The sequence below is a fragment of the Ursus arctos genome, unplaced genomic scaffold (assembly GCF_023065955.2).
Source record: "Ursus arctos isolate Adak ecotype North America unplaced genomic scaffold, UrsArc2.0 scaffold_3, whole genome shotgun sequence".
NCBI classification, from domain to species: Eukaryota; Metazoa; Chordata; class Mammalia; order Carnivora; family Ursidae; genus Ursus; species Ursus arctos.
The window spans coordinates 28,875,710-28,896,321 of record NW_026622985.1 but is presented as its reverse complement, the minus strand read 5'-3'; the positions used below and the strand labels follow the sequence as shown (position 1 = coordinate 28,896,321).

Below are 20,612 nucleotides of genomic sequence, written 5' to 3'. Positions count from 1 at the left end.
AAGTGTACACTTAACATGATGAAAAAAATAAAAAAATTAACTGCAAAATGCAAATAGTCCCAATTTACATTTTGGTATAGGTCCTTTCAGTATTTTTCTGCATCTATACATGTATAAAAACACAACTGTGTACAAAAATAAGCCTTTTTAAAAGAAAATTGAAGATCATATTATACACTGGGTTTTTTCCTCATTAAACTTTGTTTTAATGGGTCTTAAATTCTGTGCTAGATTTTTGGTCAAGTTGTTTCCATTAGAAAGTACTCTTTTTAAAAACCAGTAACTTAAAACTGTCACCCACACACAAAACAAATGGTCCACAAAACGTTCTCCTTTTCTGCTGAAGGTTTTACTATGCATTGTTAAAATTAACGTGTTTTGCTATTAAACTTCAGGGGCCAATTGAGACAAGGAGTTCTGAGACCCTTCTTCCACCACTGATTAAGACTGGGGTGGCAGCTATTAGGCATAATATTCATTGAACTTTCTGAGCTGCTGGGCAGACTTGATGCCCTTGCCAGCGCCAGCTGCCTAATTGTCCACTGCCTTGATGACACCCACAGGAACTCCCTCTCACCTGTCATAAACAGCAAAATGGCCAAGAGGAGGATAGTCAGGGAAGCTCTCAACACATAAGAGCATGTCAGGAACCGTATCAACAATGGAACATCACCAGATTTCAAGGATTTGGTGCCATCTTCCCGCTCTGCCCCCAGCATGATGATCAGTCTTCAGCAAACTTGCAAGCAGTGTGAGCTGTGTGACAATCCAGCACAGGTGCATATCCAGCATTGACTTGGCCTGGATCATTCAGGTTAATTATCTGAGCCATGAAGCTACCTGTTTCCGTCATTGGGTCACTTTTGCTGTCAGCAGTGACGTCACCACAACAAACATATTTGACAGATACATTCTTGACACTGAAGCCTGCTTTGTCCCCAGGAAGAGCTTCACTCAAAGCTTCATGGTGCATTTCATCAGAGTTTACTTCACTTCTCATGTTGACAGGAACAAAGGTGCCCATCCTGCTGGGTTTGGAAACACCACTCTCCACCTGGCCCTTGTGCCAATACCACCAGTTTTGTACATGTCTTGGAGAGACAGACCTAAGAGCTTGTCAGTTGAATGAGTTGGTGGCAGGATGCAGTCCAGAGCTTCCAGTGGTGTGGTTCCACTGGCACTGCCATCTTTACAGGTGACTTTTTCATTCCTTGAACCAAGGCATGTTAGCAATCGTCTCTTCCAGCATGCTGTCACCAATCCAAAACAGAAATTGGCGGGAACGCTACTGTGTTGCAGTTGTAGCCAATTTTCTTATGTCGGTGCAGACTTCCTTAATGATTTTTTGTGTCTCTTCTGGCTGTAGGGTGGCTCAGTGGAATCCATTTTGTTAATATCAACAGTTAGTTCTTCCACACACTGTGTTAAATTAGAAGGGCATGCTTACGGGGAGGCCCATTCTTGGAGATACGTGCTTCCAATTTATTAACAGTGGCAGCAACAATCAGGACAGCACAGTCAGCCTGAGATGTGCCTGTAATCATGTTTTTGATAAAGTCTGTGTGTCCTCTGTTATCGGTGGTGGTCACATCATACTTGGTGGTCTTGAGTTTCCACAGGGTGATATATAGTGGTGGGAATATGCTCACATTCAATTCTCAGTTTATCCAAGACCCAGGCATACTTGAGGGAGCCCTTTCCCACCTCAGTGGCTGCCTCCTCAAATTTTTGCAAAGTTCTCTTCTTCCCACCACATTTGTATATCAGACGGCCAATAGTGGTAGATTTCCTGAATCTACATGTCTACTGAGGACAATACTGATATGAGTCTTTTCCTTTCCCATTCTGGCTTAGATATAGTGATGGTTTTCATGGCACCTGTGTTTGGGTGGCAGACCTTTTGTGAACAAGCTACATTGTTTCATGTCAGTACTTACCATCTAACATTTCTCAAGGTTTTCCGATGTCTATAAGTGTTCCAGCTCATCGTGAATTTCAGTAAACAGTATTTATTTTACTGATATCTTGATAAAAATTTAGCCTTTGGCTTCTATTTAAGGCTACGATGAATAGATTTTTAGATAAAATATTGCTTACCTATTGTCTAAAGATAAAGTCCTAGGAATAGAAGTGTTTCGTCAAAGAGTATATGCTTTTAAGGCTTTTGACACACACTGCCAAATTTCCCTCCAGAAATGTTGTGCTGATTTACATTCCTCTCAGCAGTATTTGAGTGTCCGTTTCCTCTTTTATTTGCTCATAATTTTTTATTCATAGTCATTGTCATTTTAACAAAAAGTGTATATGGTATTTTTATTTCTCTTCGCATAAAATGTTTCACCATATGTTTGTTGTTTTCTTTTTGTGAATGCCTACTTTGTGACCCTAGTGGATTTTGTCTTTTTCTTATAACTAGAACTTAAAAAATATATAATGAAGATGTAAATCTTGACAATCTCTTACAAATATGTTTCCTACTTATTTGTGTTCTCATTTTGTTTATGGTATTTGGTCACAGGGGGCTTACAAGCTTTATGTAGTGAAATCTATATGCTTCGCTTTTTTTGGTTTCTGCCTTTGTGCATATGTTTTTCTAAGTTTTCCTTAGGTGATTGGTATTTGTGCTCGATAATGAGCAAAAATCTTATATTGTCCTATGTGAATGTGGTTTAAAACTTACATATTGTTCACAAATGCTGCTCAGTATTTATTTGCTATATAAGAGTTTTCTCCAGTGACTTAGACAAAATTGCAGTTAACTGAGAACTTCTTGAATCATCAGCCTAGGATCTTTTGTGTTAAACTTTAGAGATAGATACAGATCATAGGAAACAAGGGCGTATCAGGGATTTATTCAGGGAACCCATTTCCATGGCATGTGCTTGAGTCAGAACACATTCACTTTATCTTCTTTCCATATTTTCTCCCTGTCCAGAGTCTTATAACTTGTGTTGACTCTTGAGGCAGTGAGATCCTCATTCATCAAAGAAAGATTGAATTTTGTTCATCATGCCCAATTTACATGTACAGGAAATTGGACTGGTTCTTTTTGGGTGGAAATTGTGTTTACCCTTTGAAAATCATTTAACTGGAATACTGCATTTCTTAGGCATTCCAATTCATTTGTCTTTTTTACATCTTAGGGAAACATATGAGTCAACGCTAACCTAGGTAAGAAGCTAACGTTTTTTTCTTGCAATAAAAATTGGAAGTGACTTTTCCGGTGGTATGAAATGAAACATCTGTTTATTTTAGGCTGAGGATGTTAATGACAAGTCACTTAGTCTTTACTTGTTTTTCTATTTTATTTCTAAATGATCTGGGTTTTTGTTTGTATAAAAAGAAACATGTTTATTATGAAGGGAATCAGGAAATAGAAGCAAGCCAAACATGCCAAGATGATTACTGTTGGTACCTTTGTACAGATCCATTCAGATTCCTTTCATGATGTATATAGTCATTCACACATTTTATAAAAAGGCAATCATGTTATACTCATCATATCATGAACATTTTACTATGTCCAGGGTAGATGTATACAATTTGAAATAAATACACCAAATGCTACTATGTGGGTGTATCAAAATATAATGTGGCAGTTCCCCATTGTCTACCATTTCTACTTCTTGCTATTACAGGTGTGTAATAAAGATTATTGTAGCCATATCTTTGCTATATCTAGATATTTACCTTTATGTATTTCCTTAGGACAAATTCCCCAAGATGGAATGTCTCCAATTTCCTAATTTCTGAATCTTATAAGTTCTTTTTCTTTCTTTTTTTTTTTTTTAGAATTAAAATAGGAATGTGAAAAATATAGCTTGGGTACCTTTTCAAATTTATTATACGAAATCAAATCAGAATTCCTCTAAGAGTAAAGGCATTGTTTATCTTTCCATTTCTCTCTCTCTCTGGCAATTCATCGTCCCCTCTATTTTCCTGATTGTAGAAAACAAATGTGAAAGGGTCAGTGTGATAGGAATTCTAGAAGATTTGCTTCCTATCTTTGTTCTTTTTGAAACATAAACTGTGTGTGAGTGAGTGAGTGAGTGTGTGTGTGTGTGTGTGTGTGTGTGTGTGTGTGTGTGGTGGAGGGAGCGGGGGCGGGGGTTACTTTTTGAGGGCAGGTTTTTGGAATGGAGGTGTCTATTCTTCTGACCATGCCTGTTTTTATCTATTTGACATTTGGAAAAGTTCTTACAGTTGGCCTTACTGTTTGCTGATGATTACTCACCTTGTTTTCAATTTCTACCTTCTCCTTTTCCGTGGACATCAAGAGCCCACCTTGTGCAGTTGCTGAGCAAGATAACAGAGATGGGGAGAAGATAGGGCCAGTTTCTCAGGCTAGTCATGTAATCTGGTGTGGCAAATACTGTGATAGGACCACTTCTTATATAATCCAGTAAAACAATTGGAACATTAACTTTAAGTTATTTGGGAAGTGCTCTGTTTTCTATTTTGGGTTCTCTTTCTCGCAAGTCTTACAACTTTGTAACCTAGAACTTCATAATTTTATCAGTGATGAATGATCTGATTCTGAAAACAAAGATACAGATTGGGGCTAAAATATTCTAGGACACATGAATACTAACATGCAGAACAGTTTCATTGTCAACAAAGTCTTTGAGAAATAGTGACTATCTCTCTACTCCTTGAAGGTTAAGAAAGAATTGTCTACTTGTTTGCTTTCATGTGTTTAGATTTGTCTCAGGTTTCAGTTTCCACTGTGAATCACTGAGTGCAGAAAAGGGCACACCGCTAATTTAGGAAAGACCTGTGTGAAGGTAATCACACCTTCAGAGAGAGATTTGTTGCCTGGAGAGGAAACGGTGCTGTTATTTCTACTGGTTTAATTAAGAGACTGGCCAACGCAGACCTGTTGACTGACAAATAACCCACTTTAGGAAAACCTGTTGTGTAGAGTTCAAACTGCAATCTGAAATGTAAGGATATTATCAGTAGAAAAAGATTTTTCACTTTTGAAGGATTTGAAACAGGCCTTTCAAAACAGCTTTGATAGTCTTTGTTAGTGAGGGATTAAATTGTTGAAAAAACTGCAGGCAGAGAGTAGCAAAGATCTGGGCTTAAAATTGGTGTCCAGAAACGTTTAGGCAGATAATTTGTGTCCACTGACTCAAATAGGATATATAGATATAATATTACAGTTCACAACCAATTTATCAGTTTTATGTGTGGTCCTAGATTTTGATAAAAAATGTTGATTAAGATTGTTTTGATAAGATATTAAAGCCCAAAAGGTATTTTTTTTGCATATACTGCAAAAATATTTATAAAAATATAAGGCAGACTTTGTAATATACTACATGATTATTTCCTGGAAACAGAAATCTGTCATTCTGTTAACATGCATGAATACTCTTATTTGTATGGTGTTGATTGATAGTCATAGCAGTTACTTTTTTTCCTGCAATGAACCACTTCTTTTTTTTACAGGTTTATTGAAATATGATTTATATAGAAAAAGCTATACATATTTAATGTAGACAATTTGATGAGTTTGGATATATGCATACGTTTGTTGAATCACCACCACAATCAAGGTAATGAACATATCCATCATCTCCAAAAGTTTCCTTGCATAGAAGTTACTTTCTGAAGTGAACCAAAGAATGTTCAGTTCATATGCAGTTTGGTTTTACTGTTTTCTCATGTAAATATAATTCTGTATTATAGGAACCAGTAGCTGTCCAATAACATTGGGTGAGAGAAAACGTTTGCTAATTTCTTATATTGAATGGGTGCTTTGTATAAATCAGTATTTGAATTTTAAAATCTATACCATGTTTGCTTCACTTTAGCAATTTTTTTTTCTTTATTTCTTTTACCTTCATATTACTTAGGAATCACATTATTGTGACTATATTTTTGAATAGAGTAGATAATGGGTGACATTGGAGTGCTTGAAATTCTGGAAATAAAGCTGTGTTTAGCTGTTACTTTTAGCTTCTTCTTATAGCTACATTTTAACCAAATCCACTATTACCAGATAATTATCTGGAAATGTCATTTATTTAAGCATTGACCCTTTCACTGTGTACATTTAATTCTTGTTTTTGGTGATCATTTTGGTCTGTAAAGTTGCCTCAAAGACCAAATTAACAAATACTGAGCCTTTGCTCCTACTGGAAACATAAGAGACTCTGGTTACAACATTTTCATCAGCCAATCAAAACATAACCTTGTTTATGTTTCCATTTAAAGACATTTTGTTTAATATACACTGTTAACTCATTAATATGGAAGTCATGACCAAGGACACTATAACTCACACTTGAAGGAAGCTTATCTAATACCTGTGTTTTCTCCATAAGGTACATCACAACCTTCAGCCCTATGCTTGGAGCCATTTTAAAAGATGAAGTCACCTGTATATAGCAAAAAAATGCAAAAAATTTGGCACATAATATGCTGCCCAAAAGACAGTTGTTTAGGCTATGAGAGCTGAAATGGGAAGGCAGAGCATTATCCTGTTTGACTTCAGCCTGGAACATGCATGTTGGATGACTCAAATTTTTTGCCACTCTGGGCATGCCTGTGAATGATGGTGAGAGTACCACGAGTATTGACCTTGGGGTTACAAATAAATTTTAGCAAGTAGAAGAATCTGCAAATGCAGCCTCTGCAAAAGATGAGATTCACATGTAGCTGTTTTTGAAAATACTTTGAAATATTTCTAAAATGAAATAGAATTCAACATAATTTAAACTTATCTTGATGCTATAGGCTTATCATTATGGGGATCCTTATGAAGTTCATTCAACATGAATTGAAGGTCTGTCATTGCTGCTCCCAGTGTGTCTGACTCCACATCAGGGTCCCCAGTGGTTCACCATTGTCTTCTTTACTCCCTGCTCCTCCATCGCTCTAACCCACCTGGTACTTCTCACGGTGGCAGCTTTAGGTACCTAACACCTTCCTTCCCTTTCTTGCTGCTCCTAATGTGCTGTCTCCTATAACCCAGGAGAAACCAGGAGCTTTTAGGAGAAAGCAGAAAACCACACTTACTGAATGATTAAGAATAGTTTTTAGATGTGAGCTAAACTCCATTAACTTTAGAATGAAATTTAGAGAAGAACTATAGTGCATTTGTGACAGTTATTTCCCTTCTGACTCAGAGGCTCCTGTTTTGTTAACATTTGTTTTCTACGAGGTACAAGATAATTCAGAATGGCAGAGTTTCTGCCATTAGGTCAGTGTGGACCAACACTCAAGGCTGGGTTAATTTAACATCTTGAGCTTTATTTTCTTTTGAGATTATATATAAACTGTGATAGAAAGCAGACTTCTGTTGGTCATTTTTGCATTTTGCATACATTCCTGAATATAGGTACCTTATCTTCATTTTATAAGATTGGACACTGATGTCTGGAAACAAGCTAAATATCTTAGGGTAGTAGCAGAACTGATGAGGAAGTCTGCCAAATACTTCTTTGTCCTATGTTCCATGACGTTGTTACAGAATTTTGTGTTTTACTTCTTTCTTTTTCAGGCCAGCTTTAAATTTTTTCATGGTCAATTTTCTAGAGGTTTTTAAATCATTAAATTTCTTGGGTTTTAGTCTAGTGACTTCCTCCCTGGTCTAGTCGGCAAAGCCAGGCTGGGTGCAACTTGTTCCCCTCTATGATTTAGAGCTACCTTCTGCCAAAGGGCCCATTTCAGATATGATTTTGTTATACTTTGCTTATGCCAATTGGAATGTTTTTTTAATCCCTGCTTATCTAAGATTTAGGTTCAATCATATTTTTGTTGCGGTGCAGTGTCTGTCAGACTGTTATACATTGCTAATGCAAAAGTGATCACTCGCTCAGGATAGAGAGACATGATGTAATCGAATAAAACCTAATGATTACATGTAGATCTATACTGTTTAATACTATAGCCAGTAACCACGTGTCACTATTGACCACTTGAAATGTGGGTGGTCCAAACTGAGATGTGTTTTAAGTACAGAACTTACACTGGATTTACATAATTCAGTACAAATAAAAGCATGTAGTTTTTCATTAATATTTTATATGCTTAAATATTTAAATGATAATACTAGTTCAGTATACATTATTATATTTAATTTTACCCTTTTCTTTTTGCTTTTTAATGTGGCTACTAGAAAACTTAAAATTACATATGTGAGTCACGTTTGTAGTTTATATTCTATTTATTTTGGGATATTATACAGCTGGTATCAATGTTATGCTGGATGTTTAAAATGTACAGACCCTGTCTCTTATTTCCTTCTCTGATCTTTCCTCCTCTCTTTTGAATACATCTCTTATGTTGTCCTTTTGGGTAGAAGGTAAGAAATGTAATACCCTTGTTCAATGATCAACTCCCTAGTGACTCACTGACATCACTTCTCATTATAGGTAGTAGTTATGCACCTGTAACAGTTCCCAGGATACCAAATTAGTAAAAGCTGAGTAATATAAGAATATATATATATATATATATATATATATATATATATATATATATATATTTGTTTTGTTTTGTTGCATGATGAAGTTAAGCCAATTGGTGATTTAGAGAACTCACCAGAACTGAAAAAATATATTGAAAATTTGCTGAAAGGAGTTTTGGAATAAAGATCAGCAGTCCTTGCTCAAGAGTGAGTTCTTTTCAAATATCTTACTGTCAGTCAATAAGAACTGAATATTACCAGGGTGTTGAGTAGTATGCATTTTCAAAAGTTGGATGCTATTTTCCAGTATATGGAGATGGATTCACTCCAGGATGTGTTCTGGTCTTTATTATTTTGCTTAGTATAGCTTCAAGGACAATTTTTATTTGCAAACTCGCTTTGTGGCACTATTGTTAAATTTCTGAAACCTTTATTGAAAAAGCAACATTGTACTCATGTGAATTTATTTATTTATTTATTTATTTAGATTTTATTTATTTGACAGAGAGAGACAGCCAGCGAGAGAGGGAACACAAGCAGGGGGGAGTGGGAGAGGAAAAAGCAGGCCCCTAGTGGGGAAGCCTGATGTGGGGCTCAACCCCAGAATGCTGGGATCACGCCCTGAGCCAAAGGCAGATGTTTAACAACTGCGCCACCCAGGCGCCCCTGTACTCATATGAATTTAGACAATGCAAATAATACACACACACACACACACACACACACACTAATTTTAATATGCTCATCACAATTGAGTCTCTACCTTTAGGCAAAATGGAGATCAATCTCTAATATTTGCTGGTGAATTTAATGTTTGATATCATGTGATAGGTAAAAAAATGTAGTTAAGGGCTCATCCACTTTCTGACTACAGAGGGAAACAGTATATTCTGGCTCAGAAATAATGTTGATATAGTGGTAATGACAGCATTCTTTTCTTCTGAACATTTTGTAAGGGTATCCTTTTCAGATTTCTCTGTTCCATGGGGTTGGTTTTAGATTTGGTTAGTTATATATAGGCAAAAAAAGTGACTTGGCACAAAATAATCGATCATTTTATTTCTTGTTCATCACAACTGATCAGCTTGGGTGCCTCTTTGAGCTGGTTTTCTCTATGCTAGGTCAGTGTTCTTTGAAATGTCACCAAATTAGAATAGTTACCAAGTTAGAGGTTAGTCCTTATTTAACTGATGTGGTCTTTTACTGGCTTTTTTGTTTTGTTTTGGCAAAGGGAAGAAGAACTTCAAACTTATGTTTTGCCAGTTTTCTTTCTTTGATATCTTGATTTTATTAGTGTTCCCTCTCTACCATTAACTGCCCCTTAAACCTCAACCAGGAATATTTATTCTCTCATTTTATTTGGAGGCCTGGGTAACTGTATCTGTTAAGTTAGAAAGTTTAGGTTTGTTCCTTCCATTGATAAAATATTACAGTTCTAGACAAGAAGATAGTTTTGAAGATAAATGGTTTCTGAGTTCTTTTGGTCCTCTTCATTGCTTTACGATGTTTAAGAGTAATAACTACTCTTGGGTGCATATTTGGGACCACTGCTTACCTATGCTGTGCCTCTGAGTTAAAAAAGAGGAGGAGGTGCCTTCTGTGAGGGCAGAGCTTTCACCGTGTGCCCTGGGGCCCTTCATCAGTGCACTGAAGGCTGAATTTTAAGACTCCATCTAGGATATGTGTATGGAGCTCAAACTGCCTAGCCATGCAGAGATTCCCAGAGATACATACATTATCTAATTTAATCTAAAAGACATTTCATATCCACCCAAGCATTAAGTACAACTGCTATTACTTATTTTACTGGAAACATTTATTTTTATGACCATTTAGAGTTTTAATTTCCACAATTGAGGAAATTGAGATTCCTATAAGCCAAGTAATTTGCACAAGGATGCAGGGCTGGCTGATGGCAGAGCGGGGAGTCACTCATAGATCAGCATTGCTCAAAGTCTGTGTTTTTCTAACACCTAATTTCAGTACTAGTTTTATGGCCAGAAGTTAAGAGAAGTAAAGATAGACAAGTCGTAAGCAAGGTTGGATCTTGTTGGTTACCAAATTATGGAATGTAATAAGATTGATGAGAATCATTATATGAGTCTTCGTGCTTTCTTGAGTTTGACAACTTTAAAGATTTTTTACATAGTAGCTTATGTAGAATTTCTACTGGCTTTATAAACTATAATAGTGCCTGTCTATGAGTGGTGTAGATAATACCATCCCTAGAGAAATACTAAAGACAGTAGCAGAATGAGCCTCTTCTCTCTGCTGCTCTGAGGTTCATCTTTCCTGTCTCCTAAAAACAGAAATTCTTCATGAATTCACATTTTGGAAGTTCATGGTGACCTTCAATAAAAATGTAACAGAAATGTATCATAATATGTTGTTTAGCTTTTTCCAAACAAAAGTGAGAGTATGCGTAAGCCTGCCCCATACAGCCGATCACTTTAGTTCTGTGTTAATATGAGCACAGATGAACGTCGTAGATAGTGCTTCTGATAGTTTGTTTCTATTCGCTACATTGGACCTTATTTTGCTTCATTGGTATTTGTAAAATCAGCTTAGCCTTACTTGAATCCCTGTTTCAAAGAGTTCCAGCTGCAAAGCTGACAAAACTCTTGGCAGGATTACTTGGAAGTATCAAGAATCTTGCTTTTAGTCTCTCCTGCCCCTCCCCACCCCCGGGGTATTTGTTTATAAGAATTAAAACTCCAGATCTTCTCAACATCAGGCGGTGCTACATCCTGATAAACTCATCACAAATTGAAAATATCGTAGTCACATGTGCCTTTAATACACCTAACCTACCGAACGTTATAGCTTAGCCTGGCCGACGTTAAACGTGCCCTGAACGCTTAGGGAAGCCTGCAGTTGGGCAAGACCCTCCAACACAAAGCCTGTTTTATAATAAAGTGTTGAATATCTCATGTAGTTTATTGAATACTGTACTGAAAGTGAAGGAGAGAATGGCGGTGTGGGTACAGCGTGGTTGTGAGTGTATCCATTGTTTACGCCTGTGATCCCGAGGCTGACGGGAGCTGGGGCCCATGGCTGCCGGTCCGCTGGGCGGCATCATGAGAGAGTGTTGTACTCTGTATCTCCAGCAGATGGTTTCTACTGAATGCGGATGGCCTTTGTACCGTTGTAAGGCTGAAAAACCCTAAGTCAAACCATCCTAAGGTGGGGACCATCTGTAACTGTAGAATGATGATATGTAGGAAATATTAAATGCAAATTCCACTCTTTGACAACAGCCACCGGCACAGATTTTGTGTCTGAATCTGGGGGAAAAAAAAACTTTTGGAGAAATGAAGTGCTTTGAATTTGGGCCTTTTTAAATGAATTGACTTAGACCCTTCAAAGGTAGTGGGTATAAAAACAGTTTTATAAACTGAAGTGTTTTAAAGGGTGTTCTTTAAAGCTTTCCTAGGTTTATTGGAGGAAAACATAAGAGCTCATCAGTCTGCACAAATACCTTCATTCTAGTGCAGAGAGTATTAATAAGCTGCTTTCAAGATAAACTTATAAAACACTTTGTGAGGACACTTCATGCTTACTAGCTTGCTTGATAACCAGTGGTTATCTTGAGCCTTCCTACGGCCGAGGGTGAGAAGACCAGAGACAAGTTTGAACACTGGTCTGTTTCTGCCTCCTCTGGGTGCACACCTGCTTTCCTGGACTGTTGGATTAGCCTCTGGCCTGACTTCACGTGTGAAATAGATGTTTCTTCCCCATTCTTCCTTATCCTGAACCACTCCCCTGACTAAAATTAAACTCCTACACCTCTGAGCATAAAAGCTCCCATATGCTCTGTCCTCAAACTAGTTTTCTAGTCTCTTCTTTCTTTACTTTTTTTTTTTTTTAACTGCTCCTTTCATACCCCACTCCCAAGCCATACTGTCTCCTCCTGGTTCTTGCAAGAAGTACTACAATTTGCTCCTCAGTGCATTTCTCCTTAATGTTCCCTCTGTGCGGGACACCTTTCTGCTCTGTTCCCTACTTCTGTTCTGTCTGTTGAAATCCTACCCAGAGACTCCATCCCCCTTTCCTCCATGAAGCTACCTTGGATCTCCTGGGCCGCTGTCAATGCTCTGCTTACCCGTTCAAGTTACACCTTCACTGTCGTAATGATCCCTGTTCGTCTCGCATGCTGACTAGTTGAATTGATTTCTTATCTATCCTATGATGAAGATACATGCTCATGTCTTATAGGTCTCTTTTTTATCAGCAGTGCTTAACAGAAATTGGAGATAGAAATATTTTTTGGTTCATGAATCAAAGAATTCAGGTAAGTTCTCTTTCCTTCCAAGTATCCTAAATTCGGTGTACTACTACTTGTGGATTATTTGTTTTCCATTTACCAAATGGCTTTTCTATGGTTTCTTCTTGTTTCTCTGATTACTTTATTATTTTAAAATCATAGAAATGTTGCAAGAGTAGTACAAGGAACTCCTGCCTAACTATAACTATCAGATTCACTGTTTATTTTTTCCCCTTAATTGTTTTATTCATTCTGTGTGTGTGTGTGTCTGTGTGTGTGTGTGTGTGTGTGTGTGTGTGTGTGTGAACCGTTTGAGAGTAACTTGGAGACACTGTGTTCCTTTCCAAGGAACAAGATCATTTTTTGACATAGTGATAGTATCATCATCAGAATCAGGATATATTATATTGATAGTTTATTCCTATCTATAGTTCATATTCAAATTTTTTCAGTTCCAGTAATGAATTTCATGACTATTTTTGCCCCAGTCCAGTACACAGTCTAGGATCCCAGATTACATTTTGTGGTCATATCTCTTTAGCTTTCTTCACTCTGGAATAGTTCCTCAGTATTATGGGTTTGTTTGTTTGTTTGTTTGTTTGTTTGTTTTTGATTTTTCACATTTCTGAAGAGTATAGACTCGCTCTTTTGTCAAATGTCCCTTAAATTGGATTTGTAGGATGTTTCCTCATGATTTAATTGAGATTATATGTTTTTCATCCAGTAACACGTAATCCTACGTCCTTGCTAAGTCATCATGTCAGGAGATATTTGTCCCGGTATTGATGATAACTTTCGTCATTTTGTTAAGTTTGCCAGGACCTTCAACTTATAAAAGTACTGTTTTCCCTTTGTAAGCCGTTAGTCATTTGTGGGCTATACATTTAGGCTTTGTGAATACTCTGGTCCCTATCAAAATTTCTCCCGCTAGTTTTAGCCACCATTAATGGTTTTCTAACATCATTATTGCTTCAGTACTTATTAGTTGACCTTCTATGGAGAAGGCTTTTCCTTTCTTATTTATATCAATATGGATTGATGGATTCTTATTTTAGCCCATAATTTTGAGTATTTATTTTGATGCACAAATTGGCCCCGAGTCAGCCAATCAGAGACCCTTCAAGCTAACTGTGGTGTCACTTTAACCTGTTTCATTTAGTTTTTAACATTTCCTTACTTCCTGGCATAGGATGTTCTAGGCTTATTGTATACTTTTCTGTTCAGCCCTTGAATTAGCCTTTTCTTCAGGGAGCCTTGATTCCTTTGAGGATGGTCTTTAGAAAGTGAGATCTGGGAGCCAACTCTGTTTGCTATACTGGGTGTCACGTTTTCTAGATCTCACTAGTAGACAAAGGTTGAAAATGCGTGCTTGTGTTTGTATATAGGCATGCACATATATACATATGTATTTTATTTAGTTCTGTATCTCTTCATATTAAAAGCTACAGGTTTATATTGATAACTTCAATTTCAGTCTAAAAACACAGGGTATGCTTGTGTTTTCTTCCTTTCTATATTTGCAATTCCCTTTTCACCAGTGAGAAACGTGGTTTCACTTATAAAGAATATATACAATACTCATTTGCTCAGTCTAGAATAGACAGAAAGTAGTTTGAGAATTACTAGCACATACTCCTGCAAAAAGTAAACCTGCTAAGTAGAATTCAATATTTATGTAATTTTTTGAGGTACAATGTACACATAATCACGTGTACAATCCTAAGTGTGCAATGTAAGTTTGAGACATGCACACATATGTGTGACACATATCTCTATCAAGACAGAGGATGTTTCTGTCACTCAAAAAGCTCTCTTGTATTCTTTTTTTTTTTTGATTTTTTATTATGTTAGTCACCATACAGTACATCCCTGGTTTCCGATGTAAGGCTCGATGATGCTCTCTTGTATTCTTTGCCAGTTAATCCTCTTTCCAACTCTGTTGCCAAGAGGCAATAACTTTTCTGACTACTTAAATCATCGTTTAGTTTTGCCAGTTCTAGAACTTTATATAAATGAAGTAATATGGTATGTTTTGTGTGTGCATCTGGCTTCTTTCACTTCTCATTATGTTTTTGAGATTCATCCACATTGTTTTATATGCCAGCAGTTCGTTTTTTTTTAAATTGCTAAACAGTGTTCCCTTTTGTAATTGTATCACTATTTGTTTATCCTTTCTTCTGTTGATGGACGTTTGGGTTGGCTTTTTATCTACTATGATAAAGTAAGTGGCTATCAACATTTTTGTATAGATCTTCTTTGTGGACATTTGTTTTTATGTTTTGGAGTAAAATCTTAGGAATGGAATGGCAGGAAAGGGTAGACGTTGATTTACCTGTATTAGAAACTACCAAGTACTTGTTCCATAGTGGCTGTGCTGTTTTTCATTTCCATCTGCAAGATAGGAGTGTTGTCTTTGCTTTGCATCCTTGTCAATATTCTGAGTTTTCCCTCCCCCTAACGTAGCGATTCTAACATAGGAGTGTCTCACTATGATTGTAATTTGCATTTCCCTGGTGGCCAGTGATGAAAGCACGTTTTTATGTGTGTATTGGTCGTTTGTATATGTATCCTTGTGAAGTTTCTGTTCAAGTCTTATGCTTTTTTTTTTTTTTTCAGCTTTGGTTGTTTTTATTTTAGAGTTGTAGCAGCTCTTTACATATTCTGAATGTGAATTCGTTGCCAGAGCTATGTTTTCAGAGTATTCTATCCAGTGTGTGACTTGCCTAATCTTTTTTCTTAGTATTATCTTTTGTTGAGCCAGAATTTTAAATTTCAGTAGTCTAATTTACCCTTTTACTTCTTTTATAATTGTTGCATTCTTACCCTGCCCAAAGAAATCTTGACCCTTGTCATGAAGATATTCTCCTGTTTTCTTCTATAAATTTTATAGTTTTACCCTTAAATTTAGGTCCATGATTTATCTTGAATTAATTGTTTTGTACAGGTGCTACAATAAGGGTTAAGGTTTATTTGTATATTCATACGGATATTCTGTTGTTCCAGCACCATGTATCGAAAGGACTGTTTTTCCCCCATTGAATTCCTTTGGCAGGCTTTTGGAAAATGAGTTGCCCATGTCAGCGTGAGTTCCTTGAATAATCTTAATTACAAACATGACTTTGTTTTTCATTGAGTTGTTACTTTATATTTTAAGTAGCATTCATAAAAACTCTTACTCAGCTTTTATAGGGGGAAACTTTGTTGTGGTTTGACCACCTTTTTCATCAAATGTCAAGATAAGCTGGTGTGTGATTTGCTCTTGGGCGAAATCTATCAGTGGGGCCTCACACATGTTCCGTTAGCTTGTCTCAACATTGTCCTTTTGCCAATACAGAAAGCTTCCTGGGTAGTTTCTTTTCTCACCCTACTTAAGAAATCAGACTTTAATAATGCAGTAAGTCAGTCTTTCATTTTTATTAAAGCATATGTGCCATGATGCTTATAATAAATAAGGCAACTGCCATGCTTTTCTTTTTTCTCTCTCTCTTTTCTTTTCTTTCTTTCTTTTTTTCTTCTTCATCTGTCCAGCATGTATGTATTAAGATTCTATTATAAGCTGCCTCACTCTGGGCCCATAGGATGAATGGCAGTTGGCTTTCTGTGACCACATTTCCGAAACCTTTGGTAACATCTTAGAGTACAGACAGGGCTGAAATTTGCCAGAACGGGTACCTGTGCTGAGCTCATAAAGTATGCACACACATGTGCGTGTACATTCCCCCCATACCTTGGAGGAAGTGGAAAACTACCTTGGAGATCTCATTACTAGTAGCTCAGGGCTATTGCAAAGAGGAATCATAGCTTTCCTTCTCACTGCTGACTGCTTAAGTTTCATTTTCCTTAGCTTTGCAATTTTCTGATGGAGTCTAATATTTGTCCATTGGTGGAAAACATGTAAAATTGTCTCTTTTTTTGTTTTTTTTTGTTTGTTTGTTTTCAGACCTATCACACATAGGAGTTTTAGGGCTGCTTCTGCCATTAATATGTGCCATGGCTTCACGGTAAGAATGTGCTGCCGACAATTAGGCGAGCCGCTGACGGACGATGTGCTTCTGGTAGCCGTCAGCCTGCGACCTCCATAGCCTGTGCTGGATAAACAACTGTGTTGGGTGACTGTTGTTATCTCGAATGCCCTGCCGTTGAGCAAGGGTAATGGCAGGCGCCAGGGCCGGCAGGCTCCAGGCTCCCAGGAAGAGTTGCTTTCTGCAGATTTTGTGTACAGCGGCCTGTCAGAGATGCTCAGAGTGTGTGGTGGGAGCGCCCACATGGCTGACAAGGCAGCAGCATTATGTTTGAGCTGTGGACACGTATTGAATTTGTATTAGCTTCTTTTGTAAGGCCAAGTGCAAGTACATAATGAAATAAGTAACATGTGTAGAAACATTGATTTCGGTTTCGTCCCGGTGCACAGGGACCTGGTCTGTTCTCCGCTCTGGTGTTCAGAGGGGGCTGATCTTGAGCCTGCAGCTGTTCTGCATTCGTTTTGGCAGTGAGCACATTCTTCCTTTGTTGTCCCCACCTATCCAGGACAGAGGGGCATCTGTTGTCATATCCATTATTTATCTGTGAGAAACAGTTTTACTTAATTATCTTCCCTGCCGCTAGAGGCCTGGCTTGGCTCGCTCCCCTCTGAAAGGATAATAGGACTCAGTGCTGCTAATACGTTTTAATTAGTGAGCTCACTGCAAAGCCAGCGCCTCACACTTAGTTCTTTAGATGGCTTTGGAGATAAGAACTTCTGCAGCAAAATGAGCCCGCAAGTGGCGTGCACACTTCCTGAGAGCTGCGTTCAACTCTCATGGCAGCTGAGTGAAGTGTGCGTTTTCTCAACACCCTTATTCCTGGCTGACCCTGCCAAAGTGGCAGAGACCGCTTTCTGGGCTACTTCACGGGGCTCCCGTGTATCATGCCTCGCCCAGCTTTGGAGGAAAACGAGCCCTTTCCTCCGGCATGGCACAGCTCGCCTTCTGAGAGAATGGCGTGTCTCATGCTTTATTCTCAGAGCTCCAGCTCCTTCGTTTGAAAGCAAGGCATTTGAACCACGATGCGCTTTCAGGCACTTTTGAGCTCTAAGCCTAGAATCTTTAATGAATGTCGACGTTCTGGAGATAGGTAAAGCATAATACCAGGAATTGAGGACCCAAGGAGAGGAGCCCTTGGCTGGCACCATGCATGGATAGCCTTGGGAAAAGGGTAGTTTCCTTTGGGCTCTGCAATGTTCCTCTGTCTTTGCCTTTGTAAAAATGCAGGGCAGGGCCTTCCTATGTCCCACTTCTCCCTTAGCTTTCTTTGAAAATAAACAAGGTGGTATTTTTCTCTGGGCATATTGACATGTGATTTTATAACTGCATAGTTTTCCAAATTCCTTCATTTCAAATGCAGGCGGTATTAGTTTCTTTTGAGGAGCATAAACCCAACCTCTGAGAGGTTGGTGATTGTCCCCACCATTACTACCCCGCTGGTCCATGCCAGGGCTGGAGGTAAGAACCTAAGTGTCTAACCTCTGATATTAAGGGTATCACATGGTGATGTATAATAACTCTGAGAGGTGCCCTTCACAGTTCTTCTTTGCTCTGGAGACAGTTCATAATTGAGAGCTTAAGGAGATGCATTCTATAGATGTTTAGATCAGAAAAATGCCCTTTGTCAGTGGTCCCCTTAAAGTAGGGCCTGCCAAGAGAGGGCAGACCTATAGAACTTTTGTGACTCCCTGTTTACTCTTGTATGTAGCAATAGAGAGTCTCGGGGGGAGGGGGGGATTAAGGTTGTGATAGTAATTCACGCTTCCCCTCCTCTTAGAAGGGCCATTCATCATGTTTCCCTTTCCAAAACCAAGCCCCCAAAGCCAGAGTGAACGTCTGGGTCAGCGTGTAGCAGGGGAGTTTTGGAAGGAGTGTGGTTGACTTCTCACCTGCAGTGAGTGTTGGCTGTCAACTCACAGAAGTGCCCCGTGTGTACTGGATTGAAGAGGTAGAGCAGAGGCTCTTAGATATGAACAGGGTGGAAGCATCTAGCCCCACATGCCAGAGCTTCACAACATCCTCTGGAACTGGAGGGTAGGCGGTCTTTAGTTTCAGAAGGACCTCAGTGTTAAGGACATAGTAGTTGATTGAGTGGGAGACATCACCGGGCTTTCCTAGGAGATGTGCCCCAGTTACATGCCTGAGGTGCACACCTGAGAGGGAGCATTCTGCTTATCACTGGTGGGTCTAGACGAGATACAACATCCTCCCCCCAGCATCTTATGTGCCTTTGTGGAGGGAACACTGCCTGCTGGCATGCTTTGCCTACCCTAAGGACACCTGGTTGGTAGAAAGCTGCAGTATGTAGCATTCATTCATAGAGGGGAAGAGACCACCCATGGCAACGATTACTTGTCACTGGCATCAGATGGAGCAGCAGCAGTGACCAGCAGAATGGGGAGTGCTGCTGCCCTGGGAGCCTCACCCCCTTGGCTTCTCCTCGCTGTCCTGAATAGAACCAGCATATGGGTCCCAGAGGAAGGCGAGCAGGCCACTCCTTTCCCATCTCAGCCCGAACTAGTAACTGACAGGTGCAGTCTGTGTTAGAAGGGACGGGCAGCCTGGCTTTGAACCGGACTGGATGAATTTTTAGAGTAGAAGTGACTGGGAATGTGATTGGTTTGGACTGAGATATCTCCAGTTGGTGAGTTAGTTTGACCTTCACCCAACTGGATGAGATCCTTGACTTTGGGATTGGTAACATTTGATGAAAAAAAAAAAAGGCACAGTATTGAGACTCTTCAGCCAAATATGACAGAACAGATCAGCTGTGACTTGCAGCTCTCGTGGATCACAGTTTACTCCATTAAGTTCAGATGTGCATAGAAAATAAAGCTGCCGCATTTTTCATAAAGGAATCTCCTCAGTCTGCTTAACGACGCATCTAGCTGTTCTGGGACTTCAGCTCAAACAAGTGAGTTTCAGACACACCTGCCTCACCATTTGCTTGCACACCCTCCTTTTCTCCTCACAGTCATTTGGGAGCCCGACCTGGTGGGCTTTCCTCTTCTAGTTGGCCCAAGTTTTCCTTTATGTCATTTCTTGGCAGAATGTTTTCCAGGAAGCCTAATTTATGTAGGAAAGCAATAAACAATCCACTGTTATCCCTGTTACACCTCTCATTGGATTTCCCCCAGTTCTGAGCTCCAGTATTTCTGTTTACAAATGAAGAATCTTTTGTAGAGGAAGCTCAGAGAAGTCAAGGAAATGTCCCAGGCCACACATCTAGGAAGAGACAGAATTGAGATTGAAACCCCTTGCTCCATTATGCTGCCCCCAAGGCGCCTCCCCAGAACATGCTGTTGGTTCTAGGTCAGCACTCTACAGAGCACCCCGACTTTGCCAGAAATTCAGCAGTGCAGCTGCTGCTTGATATGGGTCAGTGGATGATGTTTTGTTCCCTTGATTGAAAACATTGAAATGGTGGTGCTTTTCCTACATTTTTAATTAGCCAAGCTGAAGCTTGCGATGCGAAGCCGAGTGGGGTTCATTTCCTATTGTGTATTCTGTACAATACGTGGAATGTGGTTGGCACTTGCTTAGGTTAGTAGCACAGGCAGAGTAATGACAACAGCAACCACGAGATAAATGGCTGGCTCAGAACCTCCAGCAAGTCAGGGACGTTGCAAGGCTGACTCAGACGCTGAGTCTGGGCCAGTGAATGAGTCCAGGCTGCTCTTCTCTCTCCTCCTTCAGGCATCTCTGGGATGAATTACATTTACAGGACACCTTAATGTTTATTGGGAAAGGGCTCCAGCAGCTTTCTGTCTCCTGGTTTAGAAAACCACCCTTCAGCCTCTGCCTTGGAGGCAAAGAGGGGCTTTTCCTAAATGGCCATCTGTGAAGTCTGCAATTACCCAGGACATGCCAGTTTCAACTCGCAGCTTCTTTTGCAAATGTCTCCCCT

The 20,612-nt window shown here is 39.0% G+C and overlaps 1 protein-coding gene across 10 annotated transcripts in view; it reads left to right on the top strand.

Moving 5' to 3' along the window:
- ELAPOR2 (endosome-lysosome associated apoptosis and autophagy regulator family member 2) overlaps positions 1-20,612 on the top strand; it is a 251,430-nt gene that overhangs the window by 111,796 nt on the left and 119,022 nt on the right. Inside the window, exon 1 of one of the 10 annotated variants that reach the window (XM_057304432.1) lies at positions 6,086-6,565. The exons of the other annotated variants lie outside the window; for them this stretch is intronic. Within the exon in view, the coding sequence (XP_057160415.1) occupies positions 6,560-6,565 (6 nt within the window). The 5' untranslated portion in view covers positions 6,086-6,559. Of the gene's footprint in view, positions 1-6,085; positions 6,566-20,612 lie in introns of those variants that run through there. 10 annotated transcript variants of the gene reach the window in all.